Source organism: Mercenaria mercenaria, chromosome 5, assembly GCF_021730395.1.
Source record: "Mercenaria mercenaria strain notata chromosome 5, MADL_Memer_1, whole genome shotgun sequence".
NCBI lineage: Eukaryota > Metazoa > Mollusca > Bivalvia > Venerida > Veneridae > Mercenaria > Mercenaria mercenaria.
In genome coordinates this window covers 22,976,672-22,998,177 of record NC_069365.1, presented here as the reverse complement: position 1 = coordinate 22,998,177, position 21,506 = coordinate 22,976,672, and the positions used below count along the sequence as shown (strand labels likewise).

Genomic DNA, 21,506 nt, shown 5'->3' with positions numbered 1-21,506 from the left:
CCGAAACAAACTTTGACCTTGACATTGACCTAGTGACCTATTTTCACATTTAAGAAGGTACAGGCTTCAAATTTGGACCACGTTCTGAAATGAAATTTGACCTTGATTTTGACAAAAGCTTTTAAAATCTTCTTGTCAGTAACCTACAACATTCAAATTTGGACCACATGATTGTATGGTTTTGAGTGGCAAGATGAAACTTGACATGAGTTGACCATGATTTTGACCTAGTGACCTACTTTCACATTTCTCAAGCTACAGCCTTCAAATTTGGACCACTTGCATAGTTTTGTGTACCGAAGTAAACTTTGACCTCAAGATTGACCTAGTGACCTACTTTCAAATTTCTCAAACTACAGCCTTTAAACTTGATGCACATGCATAGTTTTATGTACAAAGAACTGTGTCCTTGAAATTGATCTAGTGACCTACTTTCACATTTCTCAAGCTACAGCTTTCAAATTTGGACCGCATGCACAGTGTTGTGTACGAAAATGAAATATGACCTTGAGCAAGTCAATAAGTCTTGAAATTTGGAACACTCAAAAATGGCACATTGGTGGACGCCAAGATCACTCTGGTGATTTCTTGTTCATTGGATCTTCATGAAAATTGGTCAGAATGTTAACTTTGATGATATCTAGGTCAGGTTCGAAACAGGGTCACATGCGGTCAAAAACTAGGTCAGTAGGTCTAAAAATAGAAAATCCTTGTGACCTCCCTAGAGGCCATATTTTTCAATGGATCTTCTTGAAAATTGGTCAGAATGTTCACCTTGATGATATCTAGGTCAAGTTTGAAACTGGGTCACGTGCGGTTAAAAACTAGGTAATTAGGTCTAAAAATAGAAAAACCTTGTGACCTCTCTAGAGGCCATATTTTTCTATGGATCTTCATGAAAGTTGGTCTGAATGTTCATCTTGATGATATCTAGGTCAAGTTTGAAACTGGGTCACGTGCGGTTAAAAACTAGGTAATTAGGTCTAAAAATAGAAAAACCTTGTGACCTCTCTAGAGGCCATATTTTTGTATTGATCTTCATGAAAGTTGGTCTGAATGTTCATCTTGATGATATCTAGGACAGATTTGAAAGTGGGTCAAGTGCGGTCAAAACCTAGGTCATTAGGTCTAAAAATAGAAAAACCTTGTGACCTCTCTAGAGGCCATACTGTTCATGAGATCTTCATGAAAATTGGTGAGAATGTTAACCTTGATGATATCTAGGTCAAGTTGGAAACTGGGTCACGTGCGGTCAAAAACTAGGTCATTTGGTCAAATAATAGAAAAACCTTGTGACCTCTCTAGAGGCCATACTTTTCATGAGATCTTCATGAAAATTGTTGAGAATGTTCATCTTGATGATATCTAGGTCAAGTTCAAAACTGGGTCACGTGCCTTCAAAAACTAGGTCATTAGGTCAAATAATAGAAAAACCTTTTGACCTCTCTAGAGGCCATATTTTTCAATGGATCTTCATGAAAACTGGTCAGAATTTTTATCTCGATGATGTCTAGGTCAAGTCCAAAACTGGGTCACATGAGCTCTAAAACTGGGTCACTATGTCAAATAATAGAAAAAAACAATGTCATACTCAGTTCAAAACTGGGTCATGTGGGGACAGGTGAGCGATTCAGGACCACCATGGTCCTCTTGTTTAGAAACCCACACATAAAAAGCATATTTATTTTGACCAACTGAAATATCTTGGATAAAGGTTAAATAACGAAAAAGTCAGAGTAATCCAACTGAAAGGGACCGATGTTACATCTGGTTATCCTTGCACTTTATCATTCAACTTTTCAAGGGAAGTAACAAGCTAATGTTCCTCATTGTCTGTATTATCCCATGTGCCACTGGGGTCCATATCAAAGGAGGAGTCTGCATGTTAACTAGTTATGACAATATCCATATACTGCTTTTCTTTTGGATGAGTCACCATGTTTCAGTACACAGTGCACTAAAAAAACCAGACATTAAGAAATTAGACAGTTATTTGCAAAAGCTGAAAGAACTGTCAATACTGTACTTTAGGCATAGCTTACTTTAAAGAATGAATGGGACAGTTATGTAAACCAGGTTGTATATATTTCAAAGTGATAAATTTCTTTATTCTGTTTGCTTGACATATATGTTCTGTGAACAAAAAAATTTAGGAATTTTTCACTAAAGTTTTCCTTTTTAAAATGAACTTTATGTATATAAGACAAATTAAGAGTTATTATTGTACCCCCCGACAACAAAGTTGTAAGGGGGGGTATACTGGTTTCATGTTGTCTGTCTGTCGGTCAGTCTGCCTGTCCGTAGACACAATCTTGTGCGCACCATCTCTCCTCATCCCCTTGACACAATTTAATGAAACTTCACACAAGTGATCAGTAACAACAGTAGTTATGCATGGGGCATGTTAGGTTCTTTCAGAAAAAAAAATTGCAGAGTTATGGAACTTTGTTTTTTGTAACTATACTATATACATAGACACAATCTTGTGCGCACCATCTCTCCTCATCCCCTTGACACAGTTTAATGAAACTTCACACAAGTGATCAGTAACAACAGTAGTTGTGCATGGGGCATGTTAGGTTCTTTCAGAAAAAAAATTGCAGAGTTACGGGACTTTGTTTTTTGTAACTATTCTATATACATAGACACAATCTTGTGCGCACCATCTCTCCTCATCCCATTGACACAATTTAATGAAACTTCACACAAGTGATCAGTATCAACAGTAGTTGTGCATGGGGCATGTTAGGTTCTTTCAGCGACAAAAAATGCAGAGTTATGGGACTTTGTTTCTTGTTAACATACTATGTACATACAGTTCTGCATATGCAATCTTGTGCACGCCTAATCTTCCGAACCCTTGCACACAATTTAATGAAACTTCACACAAGTGATCAGTACCAACCCTAGTTGTGCATGGTGCATGTTACATTCTTTTAGATAAATATTCTGCATAGTTATGGGACTTTGTTTTTTGTTACTATACTGTATACATACAGTCTATATACATACAGTCCACATAATTATGCCTTCTTGTGTGCGTCAAATTGCAATGTACTGTGTCAGTGCATGCGGGGGGTACATTCATCACCTTTAGTGATAGCTCTAGTTTAGAAGGGTTTGAAGGAAAGCAGTAGTAAGTTTTTTTTCTATCATTTTCTTTTATTTAGATCTATATGGCTTGACAACATTATGTGAAGCATTTCTTTAAGATATTCAGTTTTATTTACAATTGTGCATAGTATTAGATATGAACATAAAACACAACATCATACAAATACAGGGCAAACATTCGAACTCAAATCTCTTATAATGAAAAAGTGTTACTATGATGTACAGCATGCATATGTTGTTTATAGAATGATGGCCTCAGCTTTAAAAACAATGATGTAAGGGAAATGCATAAATGTTTTTTTCTTTTCTTTTGCCTTCCCTAATATATTGTTTACATATACATTGACAGTTATATATGCCTGACCATTCACTACACAAACACTGACATACAAAATTTATTTTTGATTGATCCAATGATCAGTTTTCCTTGCGGTATTTAAGAATTTTGGGATACAGTTCCCTCTTGATGTACAAACCAAACACCCAAGCCGGGCCTCCTGTCAGTAAGAGCACACTAATGACCATCAGAATGTAGTTTGCTGCTGACCACTCTGCTGCATTCACAATAAACACAGCTGGAAAAAAGATTAGAACAAAGTCCAAAGTCTTTAAAAGTATTATGGTGTTTTTCGACATTTGAAATGTTTTAGTCAACGTGAATTGTTTACATGACAATAATAGACCCAATGTGCAGTGCTGAAGGTTACACCAGTATATGAGCTTTAAGGAATCCTACATTTTTAGCTCACCTGAGCACGAAGTGCTCAAAGGTGAGCTTTAGTGATCACCCTGTGTCCGTCCGCAGTCGTCCGTCGTCAACAATTTGACTGTTAACACTCTAGAGGTCACAATTTTGGTCCAATCTTAGTGAAACTTGGTCAGAATCTTACCCTCAATAAAATCTTGGACGAGTTCGATATTGAGTCATCTGGGTTTAAAAACTAGGTCACCAGGTCAAATAAAAGGAAAAGCTTGTTAACACTCTAGAGGTCACAATTTTGGCCTAATCTTAATGAAACTTGGTCAGAATGTTACTCTTAATAAAATCTTGGAAAATTTCGATATTGGATCATCTGGGGTCAAAAACTAGGTCACCAGGTCAAATCAAAGGAAAAGCTTTTTAACACTCTAGAGGTCATATTTTTGGCCCAATCTTAATGAAACTTGGTCAGAATGTTACCTTCAATAAAATCTTGGACGAGTTTGATATTGGGTCATCTGGGGTCAAAAACCAGGTCACCAGGTCAAGTCAAAGGAAAAGCTTGTTAACATTCTAGAGGTCACAATTTGGGCCCAATCTTAATGAAACTTGGCCAGAATGTTACCCTCAATAAAGTCTTGGATGAGTTTGATATTGGATCATCCAGGGTCAAAACCTAGGTCACCAGGTCAAATCAAAGGAAAAGCTTGTTAACACTGTAGATGCCACATTTATTACTGTATCTTCATGAAACTTGGCCAAATTGTTAATCTTGATGATCTCAAGGTCCAGTTTGAATCAGGGTCATGTAGGATCAAAAACTAGGTCACCAGGTCAAATCAAAGGAAAAGCTAGTTTACACTGTAGAGGCCACATTTGTGACCATATCTTAATGAAACTTGGTCAGAATGTTAATCTTGATAATCTATAAGTCAAATTCAAATCTGGGTCAGGTGGGGTTAAAAACTAGGTCACTAGGTTAAATCAAAGGAAAAGCTTGTTAACACTCTAGAGGCCACATTTATGACTATATCTTCACGAAACGAAACTTAGTCAGAATGTTAATCTTGGTGATCTTTAGGTCAAGTTCGAATCTGGGTCATGTTACATCAAAAACTAGGTCACTAGGTCAAATTGAAGGAAAAGTTATTTAACACTTTAGAGGCTACATTTATGACTATATCTTAATGAAACTTGGTCAGAATGTTAATCTTTATGATCTTTAGGTCAACAGTTCAGGTGAGCGATACAGGGCCTTCATGGCCCTCTTGTTTTTTTATAATGCTATTGTTAGTGTAATATGGCAGTTCAACTGTAAAGCTGTAGGAATCCTGTCGTTATAGGACACAAATTTTAGTGTTTTAAGTCGAAAGATACGTTAGCTACAGCTTTCAATCGTTACTCTGTACCAAAGTAAAAATAGAAGACCTTTTGTTTTTAGGGTCAATGCCTGAAATGTCAAAGTCAGTGGGACTTTACTTGACTTCTGGTACATGTTATGTACATTTCTGGACTCTAAAGTCAAAAAGGAAAATAAGTATGACTTCCAAACTACACAGTGCTACAATGACTAAATATCAAATTTTCAGAATGATCCAAGTACTTAGTGTCAGAAGCTCATACGTCATGGTCACAGGGACCAAAATTAATTTTCTTGTTTTTGGTGTATCTTTATCAGAATTATCTCCTTTCAACGTCTTTTTTTCTAACTCTGTCACAAGTTATGAATTTAATTAAAAAACAATTTACAGTTACATATTACCATGCTTCCTGCATGCTGAATTTACTTACTTTGTATGTTAACGAAACCAAATTGTGGATTTTAAGCAGTAAGTTTGCCTTAATTGAGAAATTGCATATAACAGGAAAATGATGAATTCACTTGAGGCCAACTAAATTTTCTCCATACTACAGAAATATGAATCATTTCCCTTTCCTTTGCAATAGTCGTATATCTTTATGCCCTTGTTTTTTTCGTTCTCCCGCCCCACAATAACATGTAACATCCACTGCCGCCGCCTAGTAACAGATATCATTGTTTCCCTCTTCCGCCAACAAAGTAATTACTGACAATTACTCTTGTTTCAATGCCAGTATTTAATGCACTGGTGCATTCTACTTGCAAATATTTATACAATGTTAAGCTGGACTCCAGTTATAAGTATTTGTGCTTTCCATAGAATAGTAATGAGTGAAAAATTTTAAAGTATATATAGTTCACATTCCATACCAATTTGTGAATATCAACACGACATGTATATTGAACTTACTTAATCAGTCGTAGACTTTTGTCGTACATATAGTATGCAAACATGCATGTATATCTTTTGTCGAATTAGCCAAACTGATCTGACCAGGGGATAGTTGATTTACTCGGCATGATAACAAAATCACAAACTTGCTGTTACTGACGTTTCAGATATTTAAGTAAATACTTGGACGAGAAAAGAAGTGAAGTTTACAATATGCTAGAAATTCACCAAATGTCCTTACGATAAGTACATGTATTACATGATAAAACTTACGTTTCTTAGCCACCCAGTAAGCCAGCATAAAGCCATAGTAGTCATTTAGCTTAAAGTCTGTCGTGAACTTGACCAGTACTCTGTCCCCGCTGCTTGTTATCGTATCTTTCGGCCAGGAGTAACCACACCAGGACTTCAATGGCCGGTAAAAATCCCGAGGACCTGGAATAACAAAGATTTGCTGACATAAAGTCAGTAGAGAATACAAATGAGGTCGTAGAGAATACAGATGAGGGCAAAAAGTTCTAATTGTTTCTATTGTGTCTACTTATTTTGATAGAAATATAATTCAGAAACATATCGTAACGTAAAATATTTTCATCGCACATACATGCAGAAAAGGTGTTGCTTTGTCATTATGAGTAGAAAAAAATCGAGGACATTTTATATCTGTGGGTGTGTCACTAGTTTTAGTGTAATATATTATCCTATATAATAAAAAACGAAAGGCATAAATGAAACACATGCGAATTAATTGCTTTGGATGTATTGTGATGGAACATAGTTTTCTTAACATTCGAAAAATGCCGCTCCAATAATTGCGGTAAAAATGTGTTGCCCCTGAAAACTACGTACATGTATCATGAAAGCCCGTCTTCCTAAGGTTACGATGGACTATTATATAATACATTTTGGACTATATATAATACATTTATATTGACTTGCAGTCCAGTTCTGAAGTGACGGCAAGTTTTGACTTACCACTAATGAGACTGACAATGTCTCTCATTTACTGACCCGTGGTTACGTTTTTGTTGACTTATCATTACTGAGGCTGACAACGTCCATCCGATACTGAAATCGCAACTACATGTGTGCTGATTTACAATTAGTATCATAACATTGATTTACCATCAGTGAGAATGACAACATCCATCCAATACTGCAATCACGACCGCGTTTGTACATGTATGGACTTGCCAGCAGTGAGGCTGATAGTTTCCATCCAATACTGAAATCATGGATACGTTGGTTCTGCCATACAAGAAATGAGGCTGACAATGTCCCTTCAGTACTGAAATAATACGTACGTATGTGTTGTCTGAAATCAGGGCTACATTTGTATTGATTAGCATCAATGGAGTTAACAACGTCCCTTCAATACTGAAATCATGGCTGCGTTTGTGTTGACTTACCATCAATAAGGCTGAAAACGTCCCACCAGTTACTAAAATTACAGCTGTGTTTGTGTTGACTAACTATTACGTTTGTGTTGACTTACCATTTATTAAGCTAACTACATCCCTCTAGTACTGAAATCACGGATGCGCTTGTAATGACTTACCATCAATATGACTAACAACGTCCCTCCAGTTACTGAAATTCACTGAAATCACGGCTGCGTTTGTGCTGACATCATCAAATAAGCTGACTACATCCCTCCAGTAATGAATTCATTACTTACCATCAATAACAATGTCCCTCAGGTACTAGAATCACAGCTGCGTTTTGTTGACGTAGCTTCATTAAGGCTGACAACGTCCCTCCAATATTTAAATCACGGCAGCGTTTGTGTTGACTTCGTATCAATGAAGCTGACTACGACCCTCCAGTACTGAAATCACGGCAGCGTTTGTGTTGACTTCGTATCAATGAAGCTGACTACGTCCTTCCAGTACTTAAATCACGGCAGCGTTTGTGTTGACTTCGTATCAATGAAGCTGACTACGTCCTTCCAGTTCTTAAATCACGGCAGCGTTTGTGTTGACTTAGTATCAATGAAGCTGACTACGTCCCTCCAGTACTGAAATCACGGCAACGTTTGTGTTTACTTCGTATCATTGAAGCTGACTACGTCCTTCCAGTACTGAAATCACGGCAGCGTTTGTGTTGACTTCATATCAATGAAGATGACTACGTCCCTCCAGTACTTAAATGAAGGCAACGTTTGTGTTGTCTTAGCACCAATGAAGCTGACTACGTCCTTCTAGTACTTAAATCACGGATACGTTTGTGTTGACTTACCATCAATAAAGCTGACAAAGTCCCTACAGTTCAGAAATCACGACTGCGTTTGTAATGACTTACCATCAATGAGGATGACAACGTCCCTTCAGTACTAAAATCACGGCCACGTTTGTGTTGACATACCATCAACAAAGCTGACAAATTGCCTCCAGTTCAGAAATCATGGCTGCGTGTGTAATGGCTTACCATCAATGAAGATGACAACGTCCTTCCAATACTAAAATCACGGCCACGTTTGTGTTGACTTAGTATCACTGAAGCTGACTACATCCCCCATTACTAAAATCACGGCTGTTTATAATGATTTACCATCAATGAGGCTGACAACGTTTCTCCAATACTAAAATTAAAGCTGTGTTTGTAATGACTTACCATCACATTTGTGTTGACTTACCATAACATTCGTGTTCACTTGCCATCACATTTGTGTTGACTTACCATCAATGAGGCTGAAAGGTCTCTCCAATACTGAAACCGCGGCTGCGTTTATTTTGACTTGCAATCAATGAAGCTGACATCATTCCTCCAGTCAATATGAAATCACGACGGCGTTTGTGTTGACTTACAATCAATGAGGATTTTAACGTCCCTGCAATACTTAAAACACGGCTGCGTTTGTGTTGATTACATCAGCGAAGCTGACAACGTCCCTGCAATACTGAACCCACGGCTGCGTTTGGTTAATATACCGTCATTGAGGCTGAAAACATCCCTTCAATACTGAAATTACGACTGCTTTTGTGTTGAATTACCATCACGTTTGTGTTGACTTACCCTCATTGAGGCTGCCATCGTCCCCTGCAATACTGAAATTACGGCTGCGTTTGTGTTTGGTTACCATCAATGAGGCTGACAATGTCCCTGCAATACTGAAATTACGGCTGCGTTTGTGTTTGGTTACCAGCAATGAGGCTGACAATGTCCCTTCAATGCTGAAATCATGGACTTACCATAAGTGAGGATGGCAACGTCCCAACAGTACTGATATCACGGCTGCGTTCGTGTTCACTTTCCATCTATATGGCTGACAACATCCCTCCAGTACTGAATTAATGGCTGCGTTTGTAATGACCTACCGTTAATTGAGGCTGACATGATGGCGCCAGTACTGAAATACCGGCTGCGTTGTGTTGACTTAGCAACCAAGAAGCTGACAGTGTCCCTTCAATACTGACATCACGGTTGCGTTTGTAATGACTTGCCGTCAATGGGGCTTACAACGTCCCTCCAATACTAAAATCACGGCTGCGTTTGTAATGACTCACAGTCAGTGAGGCTGACAACGTCCTTCCAATACTGAAATCACGGCTGCGTTTTTGTTGACTTACCATCAGTGAGGCTGACACTGTCCCTCCAATAATGAAATCACAGATGCATTGTGTTGACTTAGCATCAATGAGGCTGACAACGTCCTTCCAATATCATGGCTGTGTTTGTGTTGACTTAGCCTCAAGGAAGCTGACTACGTCACTCAAGTACTAAAATCACGGCTGCGTTTGTAATGACTTACCACCAATTTTGCTGACAACGTCCCGCCAGTACTGCAACCACGGCTGCGTTTGTGTTGACGTATCATTAATGAGGATGACAACGTCCCTCCAGTACTGAAATCATAGCTGCGTTTGTAATGAATTACCATTAATGAGGATGACAACGTCCCTCCAGTACTGAAATCATAGCTGCGTTTGTAATGAATTACCATCAATGAGGCTAACAACGTCCCTCCAGTACTGAAATTATGGCTGCGTTTGTAATGAGTTACCATTAATGAGGATGACAACGTCCCTTCAGTACTGAAATCATAGCTGCGTTTATAATGAATTACAATCAATGAGGCTAACAACGTCCCTCCAGTACTGAAATTATGGCTGCGTTAGTAATGAATTACCATTAATGAGGATGACAACGTCCCTCCAGTACTGAAATCATAGCTGCGGTTGTAATGAATTACCATTAATGAGGATGACAACGTCCCTCAAGTACTACGTTTAAAATGAATTACAATCAATGAGGCTAACAACGTCCCCCCAGTACTGAAATTATGGCTGCGTTTGTAATGAGTTACCATCAATGAGGCTAACAACGTCCCATCCACTACTGAAATCATAGCTGCGTTTGTGTTGACTTATCATCAATGAGACTAACAACGTCCCTCCAGTACTGAAATCATAGCTGCGTTTGTAATGAATTACCATTAATGAGGATGACAACGTCCCTCAAGTACTGAAATCATAGCTGCGATTGTAATGAATTACCATCAATGAGGATGACAATGTCCCTCCAGTACTGAAATCACAGCTGCGTTTCTAATGAATTACCATCAATGAGGCTAACAACGTCCCTCAGATACTAAAATCACGGCTTTGTTTGTGTTGACTTACCATCAGCGAGGCTGACAATGTCCTTCCAGTATTAAAATGACGGCTGCGTTTGTGTTGACTTACCAGCAATTAGGCTGACGACGTCCCCGAAATCACGGCTGCGTTTGTATCGACTTACCATCGAAGAGGCTAACAACGTCCCTCCAACAACCGGTCGCAGGCTCTATGGAAGAATTCAGGACTTTTATTTGAATAACAACGTCATCGTAAATACTACCGGCAGTGATCAACCATAAACATGTAAGTCGTCTGCAGAGATACAAACAGAAAGTTTGGAAACAGTTAGGCGGGGACTTTCAATCGTCATATCTGCCTTACTACATACAAGTATCAATAGTTTATGGTGATGACAAATTTTCAAACTGTTGACTACTCATTTATGAAGAGAGGATATGAGGACATCAAATGACAAGTTGTATATAAACTTAGGCCTGGAGACCACTAAAGAGAAAGTTAGACGGTGGGGGTAATACACACAAAATATCCCCAGTTTAAGGCATAAAGACACTAAATAGGAAAATGGCGCGAAACTGAAAAACATGGTTGTCGCATAATAGCGGATACAAACAGTTCTCTGTGCTCTGTAGAGCTATTTTCCTTGTTTTCTTTGCATTATTTTTTTGCTAAGATCAAATGGCAGATCTATGCTTGACATGTAGGTAGCATTTTCATAGTGAAATAACAAAATGACAGAATTTTTCATGGAAACTTAGATAATACTCCACACTATAATTTCGGGTGTCATTTTTTTAGCTGATTTTGCAGTTTGTGTGTTTAAACATGAGCCCCCCCCCCCCCTCCACAAACACACACACACTTTTCTTTTGATTTTTATTCAGCACTGACAATATTCTTCAAGTAAATGTAAATTACAGACATTTAAAAAGGGTCCTGATGTGTGCTGCGGCCATTGGAAATATGTCAATTTTATATAGGCTGATCACTACCAAATAGAATGTAAGCCTCCGCAGGTCTATCACAAGTAGTCCAAATATAAATAGTACTAATCTTTTTTCCTTTCCTAGTGCATTTTCTCGGCAGCAACGTGCTTACTTTTACCCTACCGCGTTTCAGTATGTATCACTTTGCATTCTAATGAAATCTGCATGTCCTATCGCATGCTAGATAAAAATGGCGGCGTAAGAATTTAATGTCACGAAAAGAGAAATTGAAAGAAGCGAAAAGTAGTAAATTCAGCGGGTTGTATTTAACGAACTGTAGTTTTCTTATATAAAAGTTAACACCCCCTTTTCTTTTTGTTTTTCTAAAGTAGCGATCTAGTTCTTTATGGGAATATAAGTCTCTGAAAATCTGATATGCTAGAAAATGTCGAAAAACCGTTATGAAGTGAGTGGATTTTATATGAAATAAAGAACAGCTGGATTTAGTGGTGTTCAGCCTATATAAAATAAAGTACAGCTATTTAGTGTGTTGTAACCTTAAATATGATTTGATGAAACTAATGACAGTGGTTTCCTTAAATCATATATCGGAAAAAAAGAAATTTACAGAAACTTACGAGTTATAAACTCCATAGTAACCCGGGTGGTTTGGTGACCACAAAAACTGCGGTGCTTGCTCTGCTTTCAAGATCATCGCCTTCGACGGACATCCTGGAACTGTAATATAGCGATATGTTTTATATTATGTTGTGACATAAAATTGCACTTATGTATCGTTATACCCTGGTAATGAAGATCGCTTGCGGTCGACGGTTTCTTTTATTTTCTAACCTCGAAACATGACACCGCATTTTTCACAAAATGTACTTTTTCACACACTTAACGCTGAACTAGCAGAAGAAGTGGTATGGAATCTCCTTTTCAAGCCTCTATTTTTTTAACATTGCATTAAGGGAGTAGCGCTTTGTTAAAACCACATTTGTAATAAAATCCAGATTTGTAATAATCATAACAATTCTCGTTTTTATTACAAAAGTGGTTGCAAAGGTTCAACCACATTTGTAATAACCAGATTTGTAATAAAAATCGCAAACTGTTTTTCGGGAGATGTGTTTTCCCACGTGATATTCAAGCTTATGCATGCGTTATTAAGCACGTGCAGGTCGAATTGAACTGTCCTGGATCATTTAAGACTCCAAATGTTTTACCCGAAATCCTTCTTCATGGACATATATTACTTTAGAAAATTATTACATTTCTCGTTTTTATAACAAAAGTGGTTGCAAAGGTTCAACCACATTGGTAATAACCAAATTTGTAATAAAAATCGCAAACACTTTTTTCGGTAGATGTGTTTTCCCACGTGATATTCAAGCTTAGGCATGCGTTATTAAGCACATCCAGGTCGAATTAAACTGTCATGGGTTATTTAAGACTCCAAATGTTTTCCCGAAATCCTTGTTCATGGACATATTTTACTTTAGAAAATTATTACATTTCTCGTTTTTATTACAAAAGTGGTTGCAAAGGTTCAACCACATTTGTAATAACCAGAATTGTAATAAAAAATGCAAACTTTGTTTTTTGGTAGATGTGTTTTCCCACGTGATATTCAAGCTTAGGCATGCGTTATTAGGCACGTGCAGGTCGAATTAAACTGTCCTGGGTCATTTAAGACTCAAGATGTTTTACCCGAAATCCTTGTTCATGGATATATTTTACTTTAAAAAGTTATTACATTTCTCGTTTTTATTACAAAAGTGGTTGCAAAGGTTCAACCAGATTTGTAATAACCAGATTTGTAATAAAAATCGCAAACACTTTTTTTTCGGGAGATGTGTTTTCCCACGTGATATTCAAGCTTAGGCATGCGTTATTAGGTACGTACAGGTCGAATTTAATTTTCCTGGGTCATTTAAGACTCCAAATGTTTTACCCGAAATCCTTCTTCATGGACATATTTTACTTTAGAAAATTATTACATTCCTCGTTTTTATTACAAAAGTGGTTGCAAAGGTTCAACCACATTTGTAATAACCAGAATTGTAATAAAAAATGCAAACTTTTTTTTTTCGGGAGATGTGTTTTCCCACGTGATATTCAAGCTTAGGCATGCGTTATTAGGCACGTGCAGGTCGAATTAAACTGTCCTGGGTCATTTAAGACTCAAGATGTTTTACCCGAAATCCTTGTTCATGGATATATTTTACTTTAAAAAGTTATTACATTTCTCGTTTTTATTACAAAAGTGAATGCAAAGGTTCAACCACATTTGTAATAACCAGATTTGTAATAAAAATCGCAAACACTTTTTTTTCGGGAGATGTGTTTTCCCACGTGATATTCAACCTTATACATGCGTTATTAAGCACATGCAGACCGAATTGAACTGTCCTAGGTCATTTAAGACTCCAAATGTTTTACCCGAAATCCTTTTTCATGGACATATTTTACTTTAGAAAATAATTACATTTCTCGTTCTTATTACAAAAGTGGTTGCAAAGGTTCAACCACATTGGTAATAACCAAATTTGTAATAAAAATCGCAAACACTTTTTTCGGTAGATGTGTTTTCCCACGTGATATTCAAGCTTAGGCATGCGTTATTAAGCACGTGCAGGTCGAACTAAACTGTCATGGGTCATTTAACACTCCAAATGTTTTTCCCGAAATCATTGTTCATGGACATATTTTACTTTAGAAAATTATTACATTTCTCGTTTTTATTACAAAAGTGGTTGCAAAGGTTCAACCACATTTGTAATAACCAGAATTGTAATAAAAAACGCAAACTTTTTTGGCCCATGACAGTTTAATTCGACCTGCAATGAGATGTGTTTTCCCACGTGATATTCAAGCTAATGCATTCGTTATTAAGCACGTGCCGTCCCACTTCTCACATATCAACACCCAGATCCTCCCCATCACCGCCACACTTCTCACATACCAACTCGCAGATCCTCCCCATCACCGTCCCACTTCTCACATACCAACTCGCATATCCTCCCCATCCCCCCCCCCCCCCCCCCCCCGCCCCACAACTTCTCACATAACTGCGTTAAAAGTAAGTTTTGGTGTGGCGTTTCTTCAAAGAAGACGTATAAATAACATCTTCCCAATTAAGATTGGCAATTCCTTAGCCGCAGAAACTGAATTTGATGTCATATTAAAATGCACGTAACTAGAAATCGTACTTGCTGTTTTTATCTGTCAAACTTTAGAAACGAATAACCCATTCCTTGAATGCAATGTTAAAAATAATTTAAATTGATACGTTTTAATCCATAACTAATGTTTTACGATATCAATTTCGACATGTGCATCCGGTTTTTTTCCCGTTAATGCTTTAGGAATGTTACAAACTAGTAAACTGAGTGGCAATGTTTAAATATATGATTTTTTTATATGTTATATGTATTATGTTAATAAGACTTTTATAAAGAACAAGAGATCACAGAGTGATCTTGGCGCCCACCAATGTGCCATTTTGGAGTGTTCCAAATTTCAAGACTTACTGACTAGCTCAAGGTCAAATTTCATTTCCGTACACAAAACTGTGCATGTGGTCCAAATTCGAAAGCTGTAGCTTGAGAAATGTGAAAGTAGGTCACTAGATCAATCTTAAGGTCAAAGTTTAATTTGGTACACAAAACTATGCAAGTGGTCCAAATTTGAAGGCTTAGCTTGAGAAATGTGTAAGTAGGTCACTAGGTCAAAATCAAGGGTCAAATTTCACTTCAGAACACAAATCTACCATATGCATGTGGTCCAAATCTGAAGCCTGTACCTTCGAAAATGTGAAAGTAGGTCACTAGGTCAATGTCAAGGTCAAAGTTCGTTTCGGTACACAATCCTATGCATGTGGTCTAAATTTGAAGCCTGTAGCTACAGAAATGTGAAAGTAGGTCACTAGGTCAATCTTAAGGTCAAAGTTCATTTCGGTACACAAAACTATGCATGTGGTCCGAATTTGAAGGCTGTAGCTTGAGAAATGTGAAAGTAGGTCACTAGGTCAAAATCAAGGTCAAATTTTATTTCAGAATACAGAACTATGCACATGGTCCAAATTTGAAGCTTGTACCTTCAAAAATGTGAAAGTAGGTCACTAGGTCAATGTAAAGGTCAAAGTTTGTTTCGGTACATAAAACCATGCATGTGGTCCAAATTTGAAGGCTGTAGCTTGAGAAATGAGAAAGTAGGTCACTGGGTCAAAATCAAGGTCAAATTTCATTTCGGAACACAAAACTATGCATGTGGTCCAAATTTGAAGACTGTACCTTCAAAAATGTGAAAGTAGGTCACTAGGTCAAAATCAATGTCAAATTTCATTTTGAAACACGGAACTATGCATATGGTCCAAATTTGATACCTGTACCTTCAAAAATGTGAAAGTAGGTCACTAGGCCAAAATCAAGGTCTAAGTTTTTTCAAGTGCACAAAACTATGCATGTGGTCCAAATTTGAAGGCTGTAGCTACAGAAATGTGAAAGTAGGTCACTAGGTCAAAATCAAGGTCAACTCATGTCAAGGTTCATCTTGCCACTCAAAAATATACATGTCCAAATTTGAATGTTGTAGTTATTGACAAGAAGATTTTAAAAGCTTTTCCCTATATAAGTCTATATGAACCATGTGACCCCCGGGGCGGGGCCATATTTGACCCTAGGGGGATAATTCGAACAAACTTGGTAGAGAACCACTAGATGATGCTACATTACAAGTATCAAAGCCCTAGGCTTTGTGGTTTGGACAAGAAGATTTTCAAAGTTTTTCCCTATATAAATCTATGTAAACCATATGACCCCCAGGGTGGGGCCATATTTGACCCTAGGGGTATAATTTGAATAATCTTAGTTGAAGACCACTAGTTGATGTCACATACAAAATATCAAAGCCCTAGGCCCTGTAGTTTTGGACAAGAGGTTTTTCAAAGTTTTTCCCTATACAAGTCTATATAAACCATGTGACCCCCAGGGCGGGGCCATATTTGACCCCAGAGAAATAACTTGAATCATCTTCATACCAAATATCAAAGCCCTAGGGTCTGTGGTTTTGGACAAGAAGGTTTTCAAAGGTTTTCCCTATATAAATCTATGTAAATTATAGAAATAAACAAAGGGCCATAACTCACTCACAAATTGTTGAACCAGTCTGATTTTCAGGGGGACGCAACTAGGATACCAATACATCATTCTGACAAAGTTTGGTCAAAATCCCCCTAGTAGTTTCTGAGGAGATGCGATAACGAGAAATTGTTAACGGACGGACGGACGGACGGACGGAATGACGGACGGACGGACCACGGACGCAGAGTGATTTTAATAGCCCACCATCTGATGATGGTGGGCTAATAAAACACGTCAAATTATTCAAGATTCGCACAGGAGGGAAATGTGTTTTGTGTTTTAAGTGTTGCCCAAATTGGGTCTGATCGGAAAATTCGCTACTAAAATATTAAAGAGACTGGACTCCAGATTTTGGCTAAAAATCTTTTTTTTCTTGTTTAAAGTGAAGTTTGGTTATATTGTGAATATTAGAACAACAGTTTTTTATGTTTAAACGACGTAAAAATGGCAAAACAAGTTTGAGCCGGACTCGGATTGCCCCTGCCATCTTGACCAATACACTAGAGAAACTACTGAGCATGACGAACCGTGTTGGTTTAAGTCTGATCAATAAAATATATGTTCCGTTCTGTTCTGTTTATATGCCTCGGTACCCCTTGACAAACGCTATTCAATTTTGAATTGAAAAGTAAGTAGAAAAAACTAATTTTCATGTGTTTCCATAACATACTTTGATTCACTTCAAGTAGAGTTGAGCCTCGACCCTGGTCGGATCATGCATGAAGAATGAAATATGACCTAGAAAGGTTTTCTACCATCACCATTTAAGCTTGAATTAATCTTAAGAAATTCTTCTTTCGGTAAATAATCAGTTGTTTTTTTTGCTGTAAATCATGATGAAGTGCCAGTTATGTTACTACCAGCGGCTGATGTATTTTGACCGCCGGCACGTGAGAGTAGAACTTTGAAGAATTTTAATAATCCCTGAAACCGGGTAAAGTGTCGACCCAGATTAGCATGAGTTAGATAAAACGCAATTACCGGGTAAAGTGTCGACCCAGATTAGCATGAGTTAGATAAAACGCAATTACTGCCCGCCCGCTTAGCTCAGTAGGTAAGAGCGTTGGTCTACGGATCGCGGGGTCGCGAGTTCGATCCTCGGGCGGGGCGTATGTTCTCCGTGACTATTTGATAAACGACATTGTGTCTGAAATCATTAGTCCTCCACCTCTGATAATTCATGTGGGGAAGTTGGCAGTTACTTGCGGAGAACAGGTTTGTACTGGTACAGAATCCAGGAACACTGGTTAGGTTAACTGCCCGCCGTTATATGACTGAAATACTGTTGAAAAACGGCGTTAAACCCAAAACAAACAAACAAAACGCAATTACTTTTTCGATCCCGTTATGTTATATTCCAATAACAATGATTGCCAATTATGAAAAAAATCATTTAATCATTTTTAGTAAGCATTGTAAATAGATAGAGGTTATTGAAAGATCACTTTTACAGGTATGATTTTTTCATTATTATGATCTTGGCAGACAAACCAAATTATCTAGCTTTTACTAGTATACTTTACACTTACAAATATTAATAGCGAGGTATTACATACACTTTATTGCTTTACAAATCCATTTGATGAACATAACCTAAATCTATTAATATTTATATATGCGAGAACGTACTATCTACAAATCAAAGCAATGTAATGTATTTAATTTAAAGCTGACGTCCGGCCAATGTGTTTTACTATTCACTATTACCCAGTCTAAAGAACAATACTTAATTTTGCTGGACTTAATTCAGAACTATGAAAATTTGTTTCTGATGCTATGCAATAAAACACTTATTGAATGGTTTGACAGTCGAAAGTCAAAAGTATTATTTGTCTCAAGTCCGAATGGACTGCCGGTAAATAGGCAAAACTGTTGACCGGCAAGCCATTTAAAGTTTCACGTTTGAAGTTCAGACAACTCTATGATACAATTTTAATTTAGTTTGTACATATCGAACTCATAACTCTTTTTTTTTAAGTTGACATTCTAACAATGATACTTCCTCATGTCTGGAATGAAATAAGGAGAAACGTCACGAGAAAAACTTACCTGTAAAACAAACGTTTGGGAGACAAACAAATAGAACTAGTGTTTTTATCAGCGTCATTTTATCTCCATAGTTACTGTCCTTAAATTCCGTGTTACATCATGATGGTTAGGATACTTATTCTCTGTCAAACATCCTGTAATGTACATGCTGTTTAGTTTTACTTACATGTAGAACAACGAATAGCAATCAATGTTATAAAAATAAATAATTTCCATATTTTTCTTGCAGAAACACTTAAAATAACAATAAATGTTCATTTAGTTTTCAAATACAGAAACATTTTCTGAACACCTTAAGTTTTGTGTTCTAACTCCACGAGGAATTTAAACGATATGTTTATTTTCATACGGCTTTCTGTTTTCCTTAGTCACTAGTTTAAATGTTTCCTGTTGTTACAGCGCTTAAATACCGCGATCAAAAGAAATTCTTCTTGCAGAATTATCCCAAAGAAAACAAATGTGATTTGCTATCTCTAGCGTGTGCAATTTACATTGATTTTTCTTGATCAACCTTAATAAAATTTTATCAAAAATTATCCAATTACACGCATGTTCGCTCTTATCGTTTTAAGAATTGTTCGATTTTGTTACATTCCAGATAATTTCTCCGTAAAATTGGTTGCGTGTCTTCAATTAAACCAAACTAGAAGAAAAGTTAGTACTTATTTCACTGGTCGCGTTCTTGTTTTTAATTGCTTAAACAATTATTCTTTTAGTTCAAGCGATTTCTGTAAGTGCCTACAGAAAAAGTAGCTAAAAAGCAATAGCCCGAATCTTGGCACTGTTATTTTCATTCCGAGTTTTGATCGTGTACAAATACAACACTGCAGTTAGTTATATATTAATCAAGTTAACAATTAAGTGTATTTCTACATTCTCTTCAGATTTCAAGTTCTTGACCTTGCCTCAGTGATACTATAGTCATTAAGCTGCCTCTGAAATTCTCGTTTAGGAATGTATAATGAATAAATGAAAAACATATCAACATGCTTTAAGTTTGGTTACATATTTCACGATAGTCATCTTTGCACCATTCGTCTTTGTGGAAATAAATGCGGAAAGAGCATTAAAAAGATATTTTGTAACTTTATCTCTTTTGTTTTAATTGTGCCTATCATGAAACTTGAAACTGTAGTAATAATGATTGCATACTACTGAATTTCAGTTTACATATCAAAAAATATGTCATATTTTATGGGTAGTGGTAGGTCGATACAGAATATGTAGATTTAAACATTAAACATTTTCAACAACTTCAACTATTCTTGTACATGCAACTCTTTTTCCCATAGTTTACTGTTGTTGTTTTTTTCAATTGTGTTGAATTGTATATTTCATGTTCGCGTATGCGATATCTGGATTTTTGATTCCTACACTTTAGTGAAATTGCCCGGACATAAGACAAGACTATTAGCTCGGAATGTCCAGGGCAGTAGCCATTACTGAACCCGGTTCAAACCTCTCCGAATTCGAATGTCTCCGTGAACAGTGATATCCGAGATAAATATAGAAAACAAATACCAAGTACGTTTCTACAATAAACATGATAGCATCTCCCGTATCTGCCAATTACCGCGCTTGAAACGCTGTAATAACGAGCTCTCTCAGGTCAAAGTGAATTTAAATCAACCGGAATGTGCATTTCATGTTTGTCTCAATCGATGTTCTATTGTGTCTTTTATCAACTAAATTATTCAAAGAAAGAAAAAGACATACATCTACGTTTTTCACAATTAATTTGAAATCTGGACGAGACGGGAAAGCTGTTGTATGTGACACAGTTATAAGCGGGATGTGCGAAGCTGGCATTTACATCAATCGATTTTTCGACAACCAGTATTTTTTTGTCTACCCTACATATAACACTCGACATTTAAAAACTTTATCTCGTGTGATTTTGGTCTAAATCGGTCCCCATTTAGTGCAAAAAATGAAGTCCCGAGCAAGACAAATTACGTTTACATGATACACGATTTTATCTACTGCTAAATATAGCCGTACAGAGCCTATATACCCTGAAACATACTACCGAAGAAGTGGTCAAAACTTTGTGTTTTAAATATTATCTAAAGTACGTATACTGATCCTGAATAAGGATTTTCTGCAGTAGATTTCGAAGTGACGAGTACAGATGTTTAAAAGTGCTACAGATTTTTTTACTAAGATTAACAAGTGACTGAGTATTGCAGTGGCAATACAGAAGTCCCCTATATACCGGTGGAAAACTTACTATAGTGACCTTGACCTTTTGACCGACAGCAATGGGTCATGTGCGCGACACATAGTTTAATCATGAGGAACATTTCTGTGTAGTAATAAAAAACTCCTCCAATGCAATAAAAAGTTATGGAGTGTGTAGCACTAAGATAACCCATCAATACAAATAAAAGTTTCGGAGTGGAGACATTTTTATTTGGCCTTCAATGGTGACATTGACATTTGACCTACAAGCACAAGTCATGTACGTGCATAATCTGCATATTGTCTTCTATTCACATATCAATTTTTATGAACCCAGCTTGAATACTTTTTGAGTAGTTGCAGGATTTGCGGACGGACAGACGGACGAACGGACGGATGAGCGGAGCCACCTCCGATGTTCCATACGCATTGTTTATATCATTCGGTTGTAGCAAACGACTAATACTTTGCTTGACTTTGCTATTCTTACAATATCAGGTATCAGGAAAAACTAAATACAAGGTATATGACAATTATTATTAAAAAAGAGGCAGTAAACG

The 21,506-nt window shown here is 37.1% G+C and overlaps 1 protein-coding gene across 1 annotated transcript; it reads right to left on the bottom strand.

The window, feature by feature from the left end:
* Nucleotides 1–3,105: 3,105 nt before the first annotated feature.
* Nucleotides 3,106–19,537, bottom strand: LOC123558826 (CUB and zona pellucida-like domain-containing protein 1). Its single transcript, XM_045350675.2, has 5 exons — nt 18,766–19,537; nt 12,208–12,307; nt 10,807–10,937; nt 6,340–6,501; nt 3,106–3,689 (listed from the first exon to the last, which is right to left on the bottom strand). The coding sequence occupies exons 1-5, from the start codon at nt 18,821–18,823 to the stop codon at nt 3,532–3,534; spliced, it is 609 nt and encodes a 202-aa protein (XP_045206610.1). The 5' UTR covers nt 18,824–19,537; the 3' UTR covers nt 3,106–3,531.
* Nucleotides 19,538–21,506: the final 1,969 nt, after the last annotated feature.